Consider the following 16,346-nt stretch of genomic DNA (forward strand, 5'->3'; position numbering starts at 1 on the left):
GACCTTACATGTCCTTGTAAGGGAACAACCTTACAACTTTAAGTGGACCGGAAGGGGTATGTTTTATCTAATGAAGAAAAAAAAACTATCTGACCAATAATGCAGATGTCAAACAAAATATTCTAAATCCAGATTCACCCATAAATATTGAAAAAATAAATTTGATTGATAACGTTGAAAAACTAAAATAATGACTCTGACAAAAAAAAAATTCCCCACCCACTTTCGAAGACAAAAAAATTGCTCCAAAACTGTAACAGCCAATAGAAAAATAATTAGTTTAGGTATTAATTTCCATAAACGCATGTTTAAGACTAGTTTAATGCTCAGGTATTATAAGGTACAGCTCTTCTCTTTTTCACATCAGAGAACAATGTGCATTGTTATATTATTGCTCTACATCATAGTGTTGTTTTAACTTTTTACTAAAATGTTGCCTCGTATAATTAATATTAGTAGCTTCCTTATATATTGAAAGCATGCCAAACATTGAAAATTTCTATTCACGGGATTGGCGACTTTTTTCGCACTAATTACTATCGATGAATATACCCTATCAACATGCAAGTAGGTAATCCAGATAAATAAATACTATATATACGTTAAGATATCGAACGATCAGATTTTTAGAAAATTGTTTTTTTGTTTTTCCAAGTATTTGGACTTTAAATGGGTGACATACTCCTAGCTTGGTACGCACCCAAGTAATTATACACATACATATCAAGTTTATCCACTAATGAATATTCAGATCTTAAGACCAGAAAATTTCTTTGTTGTCATTTTCAGAAATTAAGAGCTGTATTTTACATATTTTTTACAAATGAATTAGATAAAGGACAATGTAAATTTTATTCTAAAAAAATTGGTGAATGTATTTCAAATGTTTGCTATCCGATGAACATTTTTTTCTGAAATAGGAATTGAAAAAGTAAAATCACAAAAATACTGAACTTAGAGGAAAATCAATTCGGAGAGTCCATAATCAAATCGCAAAATCAAACAACAAAATGCATCAAAAACGAATGGACAAGAACTGTCATATTCCTGACTTGGTACAGGCATTTTCAAATGTAGAAAATGGTGGATTAAACCTGGTTCTATAGCGCTAAACCATTTGCGGTATTATTATATGTTATTTGTTACATTCCTTATACAGATAATTTCTTAGACATGTTAGAGTTCTAATAATTTTTTTTTATCTAGAAGTGTATAAAAGGTCGATTTTTAAAACTTAAAACCGTCAGTCCATTGTAATCAAATTATTTTTGATGTTTTTTACAGGCATCCGGTAGATTCTCTGCAGCAACGTGTATAATATTGTTCACGACAATAGCTCTTTTATGTGACTTTTTTTTGGAACCATAAGAATAGATGATCTGATTCTCGGACGATTTTTATTTTGGAAGAAAAAACTTTAACTACAGTATTGAAAGTGAAAGTAGGTGTGTATGACTTTGGGGAAACACATTTCCATTTAAACAAATGACGTAATATGTAATCAGATTGTGAAATTTGATCCAAGTTCATTTCTAAAGAGCGACAAGGAAATATTGTGCATATAGTAGTTAGAGGGAAAATAATGTTAGTTAATTTGGATAAGCAGATTGTGTTTTTAATGTAAAATCTATTGGAAAGTAAGTTCATTTATATTTCATCATTGTCGGCTCTAAGATAGAGTAGGTAAACCGTTCAATAAATAGATCTCAGGCGGCGATCAGCGATCATTTTATATATTTTTTTATTATTAGAAGAGGGATGCAGGAGACTTTTTTCATACGGAATAATCATTTTCAGCCCTACAAATCTTAATTATTTTTTATGCGCGTGAAAATTTATAAACATTGATTTCCTGTGTTTTGTTGAGTAAAATTAATATTTTTATACTGTTCTTGCCAAACTAGAACAGTCGTTTGAAAAATTCAAGTATCCGGTTTTTGTATGTTCTACATAGTTATCTTTGGGAAAGGCAACAAAAATGTAATTCATTTCAGTCTTCAATTACATACTTTTTTTTATCTTAGTTTCTCTCCCTTATATATCAATTTTAAACATTTTCAAGCAATTTTCAAAAACTGTATTTGTGAAAAAGAAAAAAAAACAGTGTTTTCATGAAAAGGAATCACTTAATTTTCTTTGTGTACATAAATAATCAAACAAATAAATAAAAATTTGTCAAATTCATTAATAATCTTGACCGATTATATGCTGTTTGAGTGATTCAAGAAGGCGAACGTTCCAAAACTTCCGATTGGTGTCTTCCTCCATATTGAAATTTGAAAAAAAGCAGATAACAGTCGTTCTCGATCTCTAATAAAATGTGCAAATGTTAAGAGCAGTTTGATATTCATGCGTAAGACTTTTTGTGTTAATGTAGAAAAGTATGTGTTTTATCATACAACTTGAAAGTTGTATTTTACTAAAACAAAAATGTTGTGTTTTATCACTTTTTCAACTTTGCCATATTAAGGGAGGTCACTCAGATATCAGGGTAAAGTGATTTTAAAATAGATTGTGTTGTGAATTTACCTTTTGTATTGTGTAGCTAGAAAACGAGACCGGTGACCCCAATTTTTCTTTTTCTTATCTGAAAGCATGTTAATACATATATCTTCTAATAATATTTTATCTTCAAATTCTAGTGTAGATTTCTTTTTATCATACAAATTCAGGTTTCCATGCATAATGTAAACAAATTCTGACAATTTTGCACAACACATATCATGGGAAAAAGCCCAGTGACCCATACTTTCTCAAATTATTAAATTGTTTTACTGAGTTTAACTTGGATCCCTCATTTACCTTTAATATCAAGTTTGTTTCGAATGATGTATAATATATGAAAATGTGTCATAATAATTTTGTTGGAACATTTAAGCTACACAAGAAATTGCTGTCAAGGTCTTTAGAAGGTATATAATCATACATTAATTGGATATTGGGAACAACATATTTGAAGAAATTGAAAAAAATAGTTTTGGATCAGCCATGTACCACCAAACACATGAAAGGTCAATGACATTCAATGGAAAAAACGATGAATATAATAAGCCTCACAATTTCCATGATGAAACAAGGGATTTCCAATTCAAAGAAGACGGACGTTCTCGTGTTCATGATGGTTTCGAATATTTTGGACAAACACGGACGGAGTTTCGAAAGAACACGTTGAGGCATTCTAACACAGGTCGACTAGGAAATGATAGAATAGAATCAAGGAGGCTTGTTGGTCACGAAAGAAGGGAGAATTCTGGACGTCGTAACCCCCTGTTAAAGAAAGGAAACGAAATGGGTCATAGCAGAAACGATTCCTACGACGAAAAGGTAGATATAAAACATGAACGAAATAGGCATAAAAGAAAATATGATCAGAACGTAAGACATACTTCGCATGAAATAAAAGAAGATTTTCAAGAGCAGAGTGAATATAGAAATACGCGTTCTCATGACTTCGAAAACAGGGATAGACAAAATGCCGAGGGATCGTCACATTATTTTGATAAACACTTGGACATTAGTAGACGGCAAACCGGAAAAAATTTTGAAAGGGGCAATTTTAATGCTTTTCGTAGTGGTAGATATCAAAAGGAAAATTGTGACACACAAGATAATTATGATTCAGATTTGAGCCATCTGATGTTACCAGGTAGATACGAAGACAATCAATTAGAATGTGAATTATCACCAGTGTCATCTGAACCCATTGAAGAATATGCCATTGAAGATAAAGTTTCTATTTTACTCAATATCATTTTAGAAAATGGAGGAGAAATTGAAATTCAAGAACTTCAAAACGATTGGATTGAGACATTTGGACAAAGTATAGATGAAGAAAGTGGAGATTTGAAAACTTTCTTAGAGAACTATCCGAAGGTGTTTGAACTTGCAACTGAAACTGTTGAAGAGGCAGAAGAGGGAGAATCGCCCGAGGAAAATGGAAGAGTTCGTGCCAAGACAGAGGCCACATTATGCCAAGCTCACGCAAATGTTCCAAATTCATGCAAAGGAGGATGCAATGCCCTTCATATTTGTAAATTTTATTTTCTTAGCTCCTGTGGAATGACTAACTGTAAATTTATTCATGACTTTGATAATGAGCACAATAGAAAAACAAAATGGAAGTATTTTCTGCATCGAGTTAAGTTACAAAATATATGTCGATTACTTCAGCATGATGCTAACAGATGTAGAGTAACAGTCCCTGTCATCTGTCGATTCTATAATACTAAAGGATGCAGGAATCAACAGCCGCCTCGAAAATGTCCATTTTTGCATTTGTGTAGCAATTACGTTGATGGAAAGTCCTGCGCTGCTTTTTGTCGTCAAAACCACAGTTTATTAGAAAGTTCAGTGCTTGAAATACTGGTCAAGTATAATTTGGATCCGAGAGAATGGAGTCAAGGTGAGCAAAGAATACTTTCTATATTACGTTGGGCTTCTAATGATTTTAAAGAAAATAACAAGAATCGGTATATTCCATATAAAGTCGAAAAAGGGTATATTAACATTTCTAACGAAAAACTAACCAGAAAAAGAAAGTTGTTTGGCAAGGAACAAATTGTTAGCTCAGCAGTCAAAATACCGAAAATTTCAGATGATCTATCAATTTCAACTGATGATGAATGTCCCATTGCAAATCATAGTTATTCCTGGTCTATTTTTGGTGGCAACGTAAATGAAGACATTCCAGATGACATCGGCAAATATCTTGAAGACAAGCACCGAAAATACTTGCTCGCAAAGACAGCAATTGTTACCCTCAAAGGAAAAAGGTAAGTTAAACAGATATTTTGATTATATTATTGAATGTTATTTAGGAATATCCTGATTGATATTTCTATTTCGTTCGTGTAGAAAGTGTTGTTAATATGGCAGTTAACTATTAAGAGTACTAGTATTGGCTCTCATACCAAATCTTCTTCTTCTTTTTCAGTTTTTGTTGATTACTAATATTCTTTTATAACAATCTCGAGATAACAACTAATTGAAATTTTCTCTTGATAGAACTTGTCATGAATGCATAAATACTTGTCACTTTAATCATTTTTTGTAAGATCAGATTATTCTGTACATTGTGTCATTTGTTGGGTTTTTTTTTATTTCAATGGATTTGTTGTGTGTGTGTGTGATTTTTATCGATATGATAAGTTGCAGCTCATAAGTTGAGACGTTTTCAACTATGTTTTTAAAAGTTCTTATGTTGTGCTATTACACCCCTGTCCCATGTCGTGAGGAGGGTGTTGCGCCAGAAAACATATTTAACTTAACGACATGATAATGTATGTGACTGTCACAAGTCAGCAGCCTTAAATTTGGATGTTGTCGTATGATGCCGGATGTCTTTCTTTTATTGTTTTGCACCTAAATTTATATGAGTGTTATATCATTTGAACTGTTTCCCATTTATCATATCGGGACTTTTATAACTTTGTATGCTGTACGGTTTTCGCTTTTTATCAAAGGATAATTTAACGGTGACCTATTTTTGCTTACTTCATTGTCATTGATCTGATGGAGATTTGTCTCGTTTGCAAATACCTTATAGTTTAACGTTACATGTGCTATATAATAACTTAGTTATTTCACTTACATAACCAAAATCTGTTTAAACATATTATCAGTATCAATGCTTCAAAAAGCCAATGAACTATTAGTTGCATTGTTCGGCTTGTCATTTATATTAACAACACATTGTTTGTTTATATAGCAATTCAAACATGAGCTCCTCAAAAAAAATGTTCCTAGCTTATGGGCTTAAGTTTGTTTTGTTTATTTTACCATTTCAGATTTATCGTTGATTTTGAGAAACTCGAAGGCCGGTTTGATGGAGGCACGTCAGAGGTAAAAATATACAGAAATGGTTTGAAAAGGGATTCCGCAGAAAAAATAAGGACACCATCAGACCAGTTAGAAACAACAACATCAGAAGATGGATACTCATCAAGCAGTACCGACGAGTCCGAAAGCAATGACCCATTCGAAAAGGTCAAAAATGGCGAGTTCATAAAGATTTGAATATAGACTGAAATTTGTGATTTTCAAAAGTGTATGTGTATATAGGTTTGTGAACAGTTGTTTCGTTTTTACATTCTTAATGTATACCAGGAACATTTTTTTTTCAATTTTCGTTATTTTAGTTTGATCAAATTTGACAATTCCTTTTCATCCAAAGAAAAGTTTATTATTTTCGTTTATACATTTTTACGAAGTTTAATTTTACAACATTGATAATCCGACGACTTTAAAAAAGTATTGAAATAGTTTAAACATTATTTTACTTCACCAGTCGGATAAAAAATTATATCATTGGCGAACGAAAAGATAGGTATTGTTATATTAGTACATTTTTGTATTGACATGTATTTCTTAGTTTAATCATCATCGAACGTTTTCTCTTATACATTTTAATTTGGCGGCAGTTGCCAGCGCTGTATAAGAAGTGATAGCTATGTATCTAACTTTGGTATACAGTTATAAGGCAGGGTGAAAACAGTTAAACGGATTATTGTCTATGCCGAGAATTTCAGAGAGAGTACAAAGAATTAAAAAAAAAAATGCATTTTCATCTTTAAGATGATAATGTGCAAAAAAGTATCCTGCATTCCCTAAAAACCAAAATACATCAACCGTTATTCTACTTTCCGTAAAAATAACATGTATGGTTGATGCAATGGATAGATTGTGTGTTGAAATTCAACATAAATCACAGAAGGAAAGTGAAAGCCAATACGTGCATAACGGCGTGAAAAGATTTTAAAAAAGTAAAAAGGGAACAAGAAGTTGAAGACTAAGGAATGAAAAAAAGGCAAATAAAAACAACTTTGAACATAAATTAAAAAAATTATGTTCTTATATATGCCTAGCATCGGGAAAAGATTTGAAAAAAGGAAACAAGATGTAAAAGATCAACGACTTAAAAAAAAGGAAAAAATAAAAAAATAAAAAAATATCAATAATAAAATTGAACAGGACAAAAATTTAGTGTGTGAATAAGTAAAATAAGAGGATATTTTTTTTAATACGAAATTAATTGTAGAAATAGGAATTTTATCCAACACGATTGTATACACATAATAATCTTAAACAACTCCTTGCACTGACAATTACCCAGGAACATACATATTAACGTTAGATACACTGTTCCCAGAATTACCCTACACAGTTCATATATCTGCATATTTCATAAATATATATTTTATATACATTGTTTAATATTGTTAGGAGTTTTGTTTTATTATTTAAAACTTTTCTGATTGAAAGATCATTTCATAATGTGATACAGATACGTCTATACATATTGCGGAAATTGTCCAGCAATAAAAAAAGATATCGAAACCAAATTGAACTATTTTAGTTAGAATCACCTGGAAGATAAACAAATCTATCTTCATTATATGGGCTTACTTACCTTATTTTTTAAGTACAATACGGATGAATAGTACTGACAGAGAGTTTTAAAAAAAATGTGTGTCAGAAAATCTTTAAAAAAAAATGAGAATTCATAAAAGTGTTATTATGCAAATGAAAAGTAGTAAACAGAAATATCAAAAGGAATTCTTCGATATTGCAGAACAGAACAGAGTTATGAATTACGATCATTATCATCCTGGATACTTGTTTTCTTTTTCAAACACAAAATTATGTCTACTTTTTACGTTTGTAAATATATCATACTAAGATTTGCTAAATAAAGTGTATGTGTCTATATAATTTGTGTTCTTTGTGACTTGCCTTAGACATGTCTTCCTTGTTAAAAGTTATATTAGTTAATGTAAGTTGGTATAATAACTTTTTGTAAGCCTCAAGCGCTTTTCAATAATAAGACTAAATGTGCGTTAAGTTCACGTTCAATTGTAAAGATAATGCATTCACACAGAATAGTTAAAGTTTGGTGATGTATTGTCTTGTTAAATACATTTCCTGTTTACAAAAATATGAACTTTTCGAAATACTTCGGATTTTCTTGTCCCAGTCATAGATTAACTTGGCCGTATTTGGCATAACTTTTGGGAATTTTGGGTGCTCAATGCTCTTCACCTTTGTACTTCTTTGGCTTTATATTTATAGACGAAAAGCACGTCTGGCGTATGAAATTATAAGCCTGGTATCTTTGATAACTAGTTACGCCAACTGTAACTGGAATTTGTGAGAAGGATCAGTCGATAAAAAATTACTTCGATTTTCACTTTGATTACTTTTTTTTATCAATCAATAATCCATCACCTTCATACAAAGTATGTATATCCCGGCGGATGGGCTATGTTCATGCACTGTCTTTCACAAAATCATCCATCAAGGAGATTGCTGATTATACGGAAGTAACTGAACCTAGGAGGGAAAATTGTAAAGTTGAAGTCTTCTCTTCGCAACTTTTACATTTACGGACGCCATCACTATTAATTGACTGGTTTCGAATATTTATGCAACGATTGATTTCTAATTGTTCCATTCCACAATAAAAAATCTCCCTTCCCCATTTGTGGACTAATGACATTTAATAAATGAGACGAGATATTTTGATTTTGAACACCGATTTACTTATGTTGCCTCTATCTATGTTATCAGTTTGATTCAGGTCTTGGTTTTATAAGTCTATTTCAACTTATTCTTTATGTTACCTCCGTACTATTTTCTTTCTCGTTTAAATACAATATAAAATTACCAGTTATGAATAGATGATGAATAGCAAAACAAATGTCACGAAGTGTTTACAGATACAAAAGACAAAATAAAGAACATTTACATCTCTTTTATTTTTGTATAAACAGATAAACTTTGGAGTGAAAGTAATTGTAATCCCATAATTTAAAATAGACTGAGACGGGAAGCTTAAACTGACAGAGGGTCTTTCTGCATGCAGAACATGCCATATGAACCCAAAGGCATATGCAGTACGAAGTTTTTGGGGTTTATTGACTCTAAAAATTAATTGGTGAAGAAAAAATCATATGGTGGTGCTCATCTTTTTTTGCTACGGCCCTTTGAAAATACCCAATTTTGATGATTTTCCAAATTTTCATCAATGTAGACCCATTTTTGGGCTATTACCGTGAAAACAATTAAACTTTTTTTTATAATCTCAATTAAGATGAAGAGGACCAATCTGAATAGATTCAACAACAAAAACCTATAGGTAGGTGTTAATATAAGAAAGTTTTATCATATTTTGATGCTTTTCCGTGTGAAAATTACCATGTTGTCAATTTTGTAAGTTTGTGATTTTTCTCTGTTTAAAGAACAAGTGAATATTCTTTCGACTTCCTTGTTATAAATAATTCACAAATAAAACAACAAATACATATCTAAGAAATTTGAAAAGAAAAAGTTACATGGGATGTTTCTTTTTCTGGTACAATCATTTTGTGTAACCCTTACTAATTTTTCTCAAAATTTCAGCTAAATAGACTGACCTCATTATAATAAAATTTGAAATTTTCATCACTCAAAAACTGCTTATTGGAAATACACAATTCTTTCACAGAGTTAAGTTTGATTATGATATTTATTAAATTCATTGCTATTTTCCACTTGTGACCCATGTTTTGGAAATAAATTCAGAAAGAATTTCCAATGAGACTGAAATGTCAGAAGAATACACCCTTACGACAATGAGACAGTGAAATATTAATACATTTCATGAAACGACTGTTTAACTTCTGAAGTGATGATTTGATTCGTATTCCTCAAAATCTTGGTGGAAAAGTTGTTTGTCTCAATTTGTACTTTGTCTCAATTTGTACCTATGTTCGTAAAATCATCATATCCTGACTTATCTTATCAACTGTAAGGAACAATGAAATAAAACAAAACCACTAAGAAAAAAAAACAATAGATTAAAACAAACATCAAAAACTCCGTGGAAAATAGAACGAAAAGTCCGTAACAAAATGGCAAAATCAAAGACTCAAACTCATCAAACGAATGGATAACAGCTGTCATTTTCCTCACTTAGAACAGACATTTTTTATGTAAAAAATGGTGGATTACATCCGGTTTTATAGCTAGCTAAACCTCTAACTTGTATGACCGTCGCATAAAATTTCATTATATTTACAAAGGTGTATGAACAAAACAAACAGACAATATAAGGTAAACTTTCAAAAATATGGATACAGAAGTCAACAAAGTGACTGTGTTGCAATCTAATTGTGTAATTGTACCCCTTTTGGGACTTTTTTTTACCTATTTCTAACTGTTCTGTTCGCACATCGTTGTCAATAAAACGCAATTTAGTAAGACTGTCATACAATAAACTCCCATAGATACCAGAATTGAAATTTTGTATTTACACCAGACGCGTGTTTCGTCTTCAAAAGCCTCATCAATGACTCTCGAATTCAAAAGAAGTTTAAAAGGCTAAATCGAGCATACGAAATGAAAGAAACTAATAAAGGCAACAGTAGTATACCGCTGTTCAAATCTCATAAATCCATGGACAAAAAACAAAATCGGGGAAACAAACTAAAACCGAGGAAAACGCATTAAATATAAGAGGAGAACAACGACACAACACCGAAACGCAACACACATACACACAGAAACAGACAAAGCCTCAGACAAAATACCACGAGAATAACAAATATAACATCAAAACCAAATACATGAATTTGGGATAGACAAGTACCGTGCCACGTCTTATCTTAATATCTCAAAAATAAGAGAAGACAAACGACACAACATTAAAATTCAACACACACAGAAACGAACAATAATATAACAATGGCCATCTTCCTGACTTGGTACAGGACATTTTTAAAGGGGAATAAAAATGGTGGGTTGAACCTGGTTTAGTGGCATGCCAAACCTCGCACTTTAATGGCAAAGTTAAATATAACATTGAAATGACAACATAATATTACAGGACTACAATACAAATAAATAGGAGAACATATTAGACAAAGAAAAACATGATAAATAGATAACAAAAAGCATCAATTTAAAATTCAATACGCCAAAAACGCGCCTCGTCCACACAAGACTCACCAGTGACGCCCAGGTATAAAAGATCGAAAGTGAAAAAAGTACAAAGTTGTACAACACTAAAGATCAAAAGTTGAAAAGGTTTTGCCAAGTACGGCATTGTTTTTATGCCCGGGATAAGACCATCCTTATTATATAGAACAATTTATGCTATTGCAAACAGTAAATTCCTTATCCATTACTTTAAAACAAGTGAATCATCTAGAAGTTATGAAATGTATCCGTTATATAAATTATGGCAGTACCATTTTTACTATCAGCTGATGATGCCTGAAATCGTTGTCAGGTAACTTGTCAAGTATGTACACCTTTGAAACTAAATACATTAATCAAATATAGATGAACGAACATTTACAGCAAACCGTAACTACGAAACAGACTTATTCAGCAATAAAAGTTTTAACATTGGAAAAAAAAGGAAACTGGTCAGACACCCCCTATCAGGCGGACAGTAAAGATACGCATTGAATTATTTTTTTGACAAAATATAACTGACATATTACTGATATTAAATCAAGATGTCAGCAGTTTACCAATGGTTAAGTTTCGCAAATAGATTACAAAACAAAGTTACAAACAAACATAAGGAAAACGTATGTGAACTCTAAACGAATCGAGACCGAGTTAATCAACAGGGTGAACATATCTTGCTATTCATGCATCACCGGTATGCAAAGTCACACCCAATCCAAATGTCACAATCGGAAATAGGACACAATCAGTAGAATATCAAAGACCGACAATACTGGTATTTAACTGGAGATATAAGACCCCAAAAACATTCTGCTAGTTAGTTGAAGCGCCGATACATCGTATCGGTCAACCCATCCGTGATGGTAACTGTAAAACTTTTAACTGTTCTTCCTCATAACTCTTCTGTCATCGTATTGTGTAAGGAGCACATCCATTTCAATGAAGCCCGGACAGTGTGAATATGTATATGAGCGTACCGTAATAACTAAGGTATGTCAACGCCTTACTATGAATAAGAGGGTATTACTGCTGAGAAATGGTAAGTGTTTCTGAATGGAAAGTTGAAACATTTACATTTGTCATAGATGACATTGTGGAAAAGTTCAAGGTTTGAAACATGTCTTCTACATTCTGTAGTATCGTTCATCTCAAGTTCACTTGGATATATGAAATGTAAATAAAATCATTATAGATACGAGCACTCATTGAAATGTAGATTAATGAATGACAGAACTTCGAAAGTAGTTAAAATTTAGTTCTTTTGAGCGCTTTTGACCGGCATCTTTGTCTTTCAATATCTAGACATAGGTTATGAATTGGCATTACAAAAATTATACACGAACAACTCGAGATATAATTGTTTTCTATAATTAAAACTCCAGGTCAAATCCCGGTCAATCTGTTAAATTCAGCGATAAGATTGAATTTTGATTTTAAATTGTTTTGAAATGATATACTAGTATGACAACCCACCTTCTATAGTTAGTTTACTATTTTAGTAATAAAGAAATCTAGTAATTTGGTAAAGCTAACCACGTGCACTAATCTTGTGTGGGTAACTAACAATTATTCGTTTACAAAGTACAAAGTAAAATCACAAAAGTACTGAACTCCTAGATTAATTAAAAACGGAAAGTCTCTAGGCAAATGACCAAATAAAAAGATTAAACTCATCAAACGAATGGATATCAACTGTCAAATTCATGACTTGATAAGTCATTTTCATATGTAGAAAATGGATGAGTATACCTAGTTTTATAGCTAGCTAAACCTCTCACTATGACAGTCGCATAAAATTCTATCATATTGACAACCATGTGTGAACAAAACAATAGGCAAAAATATCAAAAAGAGGCACAGCAGTCAACGAAGTGTCATTGTCTTAATCCATATAAAACAAAGAAATATGTAACAAAGAAAGGCAAAAAGTCATATAGACAAAGCACATTTGCAAATATGAAAGACGAAGGACGAGAATACAAAAACAAAGCACAAAAACACAATGACTGGATTTATAAGTACAAAGCCGCATCGTATGTAACAAAGAAACACAAAAAGGCATATAGACAAAGCACATTAGCAAAAATGAATGACAAGACTCCAAAAGTTTTACCAAAGAATTATAATGACAAAATGACGTGATGTAGAAGAACAGAGCCACGCCAAATGTATATCACCAAAAATTGACTAATCAGTAAAAGTATTATTAACAAAGACAAATTAAAGAATACTTTATAACACAAAATTAAGAGGATAAAAAAACATCGGTACTCAAAACTATACTTTAAAGACCATCAGTACTATTTGTAAATTGTATATAAAATATTTATCAATCAGGTATTGGTACCTTCCGATTAACTTTTTTAATACCCCTGGTTTACCAGCTTTCTACTCAAGCTTCAACTTTATGTCAATCAATACCGTCGATGAATCGGAATGAAGAGAGAGGTTGGTAAAGAGAAGAACTGATCATTTGCTGTTCTAATTTGCCCATAAAAATATGTTCATAAGACGGTTACCATATTTATTCCCATTGATGTTCCATTAAATAGAGAAAGTGTTCACTATTGAATGCGAAAATATTGCATTTCAATATGCAAAAGTTAAAAGCTGGACTATGCATTCAGTTGGTTAGTTTAAAGGGGTTCCGCGAGCTCCAGACTTCTCTACAGGCTTTAAACCCATCGTCATGGGGTATGTTAGTATAGAAAGCACATCAAGTACTTGTCTCGGAATGGTTTTTTTTTTCTGTATGCGGTATAAAGGGGAAACTTCTGAGACAAGTGTCTGTGATAAAAAGTAATAACATCAAGCGAGAAAATGATTATTCAGGTGGGAGAGTGTTTAAATATTCCATTCTATCAAGATGGTATGTTGTATCTTGTCAATAGGCTGGTATATTTTCTACATATGGTCTTAAATGAAAGTCTGTTAATTTTCTCGGTAGGGAAGTCATTGACTGAAGCAAAAACCCTTTCCTGCTCCAATTATGATACGGTCAAGTAGCTCGTGAATGCTTAAATCTTTTATGCTAGGTCACATTTTAGGAAAAGACAACTGTATTGTTGCGTTTGTACAACGCCAAGCGTCACTGCATACAATCGATAGACGTGACATATAAACGGGAGCATAACTGATCGTTTCCTTTCACTAATGCTCAGAAAACTTTGATGACAATTGTCCTTGTTCAATGGCTGTTTTTAAATTCAAACTATATGCAAACAAGGAGTGGCTAGTCAGCAGGCGTAACATTTGCTTACTCGCTACAACTCAACATGGCATATTTCGGAATTAATATTGATTCACCCATATTTTCTTTGTATCGGAAATCAACACATTTATTATAAAACCAGTTGTTGGCATGATGAGTTATGTTCTAATATGAATGACAAGGAGTGGCTAGTCAAAAACAAAATAACATTCCTATGTAAAATTTAAAATTGTTTATAATCCAGGTACTTTGGATAACTATTGTATGCACATTGAACGACAAATTTATGTGACGTATATAATTTTTCTGACGTCAGACACTCAAATCAATCCATGTGTTCGTAGATAGTAGATGTTGTTGTGTCCTGTTAAATTGTTATACGATGATGACTGATGTTCCCATATTTTGACTATTTTATTGATTGTGACTGTTTATTTAACGCATCATGTAAATGTAACGGAATTTGATGAGACTGTTATTAAAGTGAGAGGGTTAGCGCTATAGAACCAGGTTTAATTCACCATTTTCTACATTTGAAAATGCCTGTACCAAGTCAGGAATATGACAGTTCTTGTCCATTCGTTTTTGATGCGTTTTGTTTTTTGATTTTGCCATGTGATTATGGACTTTCCAAATTGATTTTCCTCTGAGTTCAGTATTTTTGTGATTTTACTTTTTATAGCATACTATAATATAATGGTATTATAATATGATGGTTTGAATCTAAACCCCTAACTGGAAGGGTTGTGGTTGATTTGAATATGACGTAGACATTATCTTTCTATCAGTTTAATTGAAGTCTGGAGTATGCATGTCAGTAACTGCTGATAGTCCTTTGTTAATTTATGTATCGTCATTTTGCTTCTTTTGTTACCTATTCTGAAATCGGAATGGACTTCTTTAAACTGAGTTTTACTGTGCGTATTGTTGTCTGTTGACATAGGGATGGTTAAGATCTCACAATACATGTTTAATCCGTCGCATTTTTGCGTTTGTCCCAAAGTCAGGAGCCTCTGGCTTTTGTTAGTCTTATATGGTTTTTGTTAGTTCATTCATGTTTCGAGATTTAGTGTGACGTCCATTTTCACTGAACTATTAGACATTTTTGTTTAAGGGCCAGCTGAAACCCTCCTCAAAGGTAGGGTACTTTATCTTTGCTTTGAAGATCCATTAGGAGCCTTGGGCTGTTTTTTGCTCTTTTGTAGGGTTGTTTTCTCTTCTTCACATTCGCTTTCTAATTTCAAATCTCGATTTTATTATCATCAAGTTGGAGACCAAATATTAAATCATTCATTTCAATTGTAACAAAGAAAACTTCTGACGAAAATTTTCCTGGTACAGTGAGTGTTGGAAAAAATTCAGACTAATGGCAAACAGGAAGTATACACATAGCAGATGTAAAATTGCTAACTCCATACAACTCCACATTAATAAGCTGTAGAACAAATATTTAATAATTTCCTTTCACAGATGGAAGGAAATCCTTGACCAAATGTTTCTTTTGGATGGACCGACTGATTCCTGATGTTACTTCACCTGCTTTTGTGTTTGGTGATACAGGTTACAGATGGTGTGCAAAAATAAATCTTTATCTGATTTAAAATTTGGAATAATTGCTCCTTTCAAAATCAACTAAAATTAATCTTTTGCTATCATCTTAGACAAAATAAATTAACAAATCATTGACCTTTTAGATACATATTTATTAAAAGCAATCTGATAATAGAATTATTTCATGAATAATTTAACCAATTTTCATGCATAAAGTCAAATAAAGAATAATAAAATTGCTACATCGAACCAGATGTATGAAAAATTGGTTACCATATGAATGATTTATGTTTTAACATAACTCCTTCAGAAGGTTCAGGCTCATAATCTGCATTTTATTCAAATATAATAGTATCATCATGACTATCATTAATAGTTTCTTACACATATTTCCCATTACAGTTTCACTACCATACCAGTACGATTTTTTTAAATTTTCTGACAATTACAATAATACTGTTGATTAATTAATTTCATGTGAAATAATCTCAATAAAAGGTTAAATTATTTCTTCGTTGATATTTGATTTTAAGGTTGAGACAAATTTTGTACGCAAGCCTCTACAATAAGGTGTATTTTGTTGGCCTGAAAAGCTGCAAATTTGTATCTCCTATTTAAATGCTTCACAATT

At 31.8% G+C, this 16,346-nt stretch overlaps 1 protein-coding gene across 3 annotated transcripts; it reads left to right on the top strand.

The window, feature by feature from the left end:
* Positions 1–674: 674 nt before the first annotated feature.
* On the top strand, positions 675–7,710 carry LOC134711611 (uncharacterized). Of its 3 annotated transcripts, XM_063572312.1 has the most exons (4): positions 675–692; positions 1,285–1,445; positions 2,879–4,772; positions 5,787–7,710. In XM_063572312.1, the coding sequence occupies exons 3-4, from the start codon at positions 2,989–2,991 to the stop codon at positions 6,013–6,015; spliced, it is 2,013 nt and encodes a 670-aa protein (XP_063428382.1). In that variant the 5' UTR covers positions 675–692; positions 1,285–1,445; positions 2,879–2,988; the 3' UTR covers positions 6,016–7,710. The 3 variants fall into 3 exon arrangements, with proteins under 3 accessions (XP_063428382.1, XP_063428381.1, XP_063428380.1); XM_063572311.1 differs by lacking the exon at positions 675–692 and having other exon boundaries at positions 1,006–1,445; XM_063572310.1 differs by lacking the exons at positions 675–692; positions 1,285–1,445 and adding an exon at positions 1,452–1,637.
* The last annotated feature ends 8,636 nt before the right edge of the window (positions 7,711–16,346 follow it).

This window comes from Mytilus trossulus, chromosome 3 (assembly GCF_036588685.1).
Source record: "Mytilus trossulus isolate FHL-02 chromosome 3, PNRI_Mtr1.1.1.hap1, whole genome shotgun sequence".
In the NCBI taxonomy this organism is placed as follows: domain Eukaryota; kingdom Metazoa; phylum Mollusca; class Bivalvia; order Mytilida; family Mytilidae; genus Mytilus; species Mytilus trossulus.

Coding starts and splice junctions, on each gene's coding strand:
- LOC134711611 (XM_063572312.1), top strand. CDS start 2,989: ATGTACCACCAAACACATGAAAGGTCAATGACATTCAATGGAAAAAAC. Junction 4,773..5,786: donor GTTACCCTCAAAGGAAAAAG/GTAAGTTAAACA, acceptor TTACCATTTCAG/ATTTATCGTTGATTTTGAGA.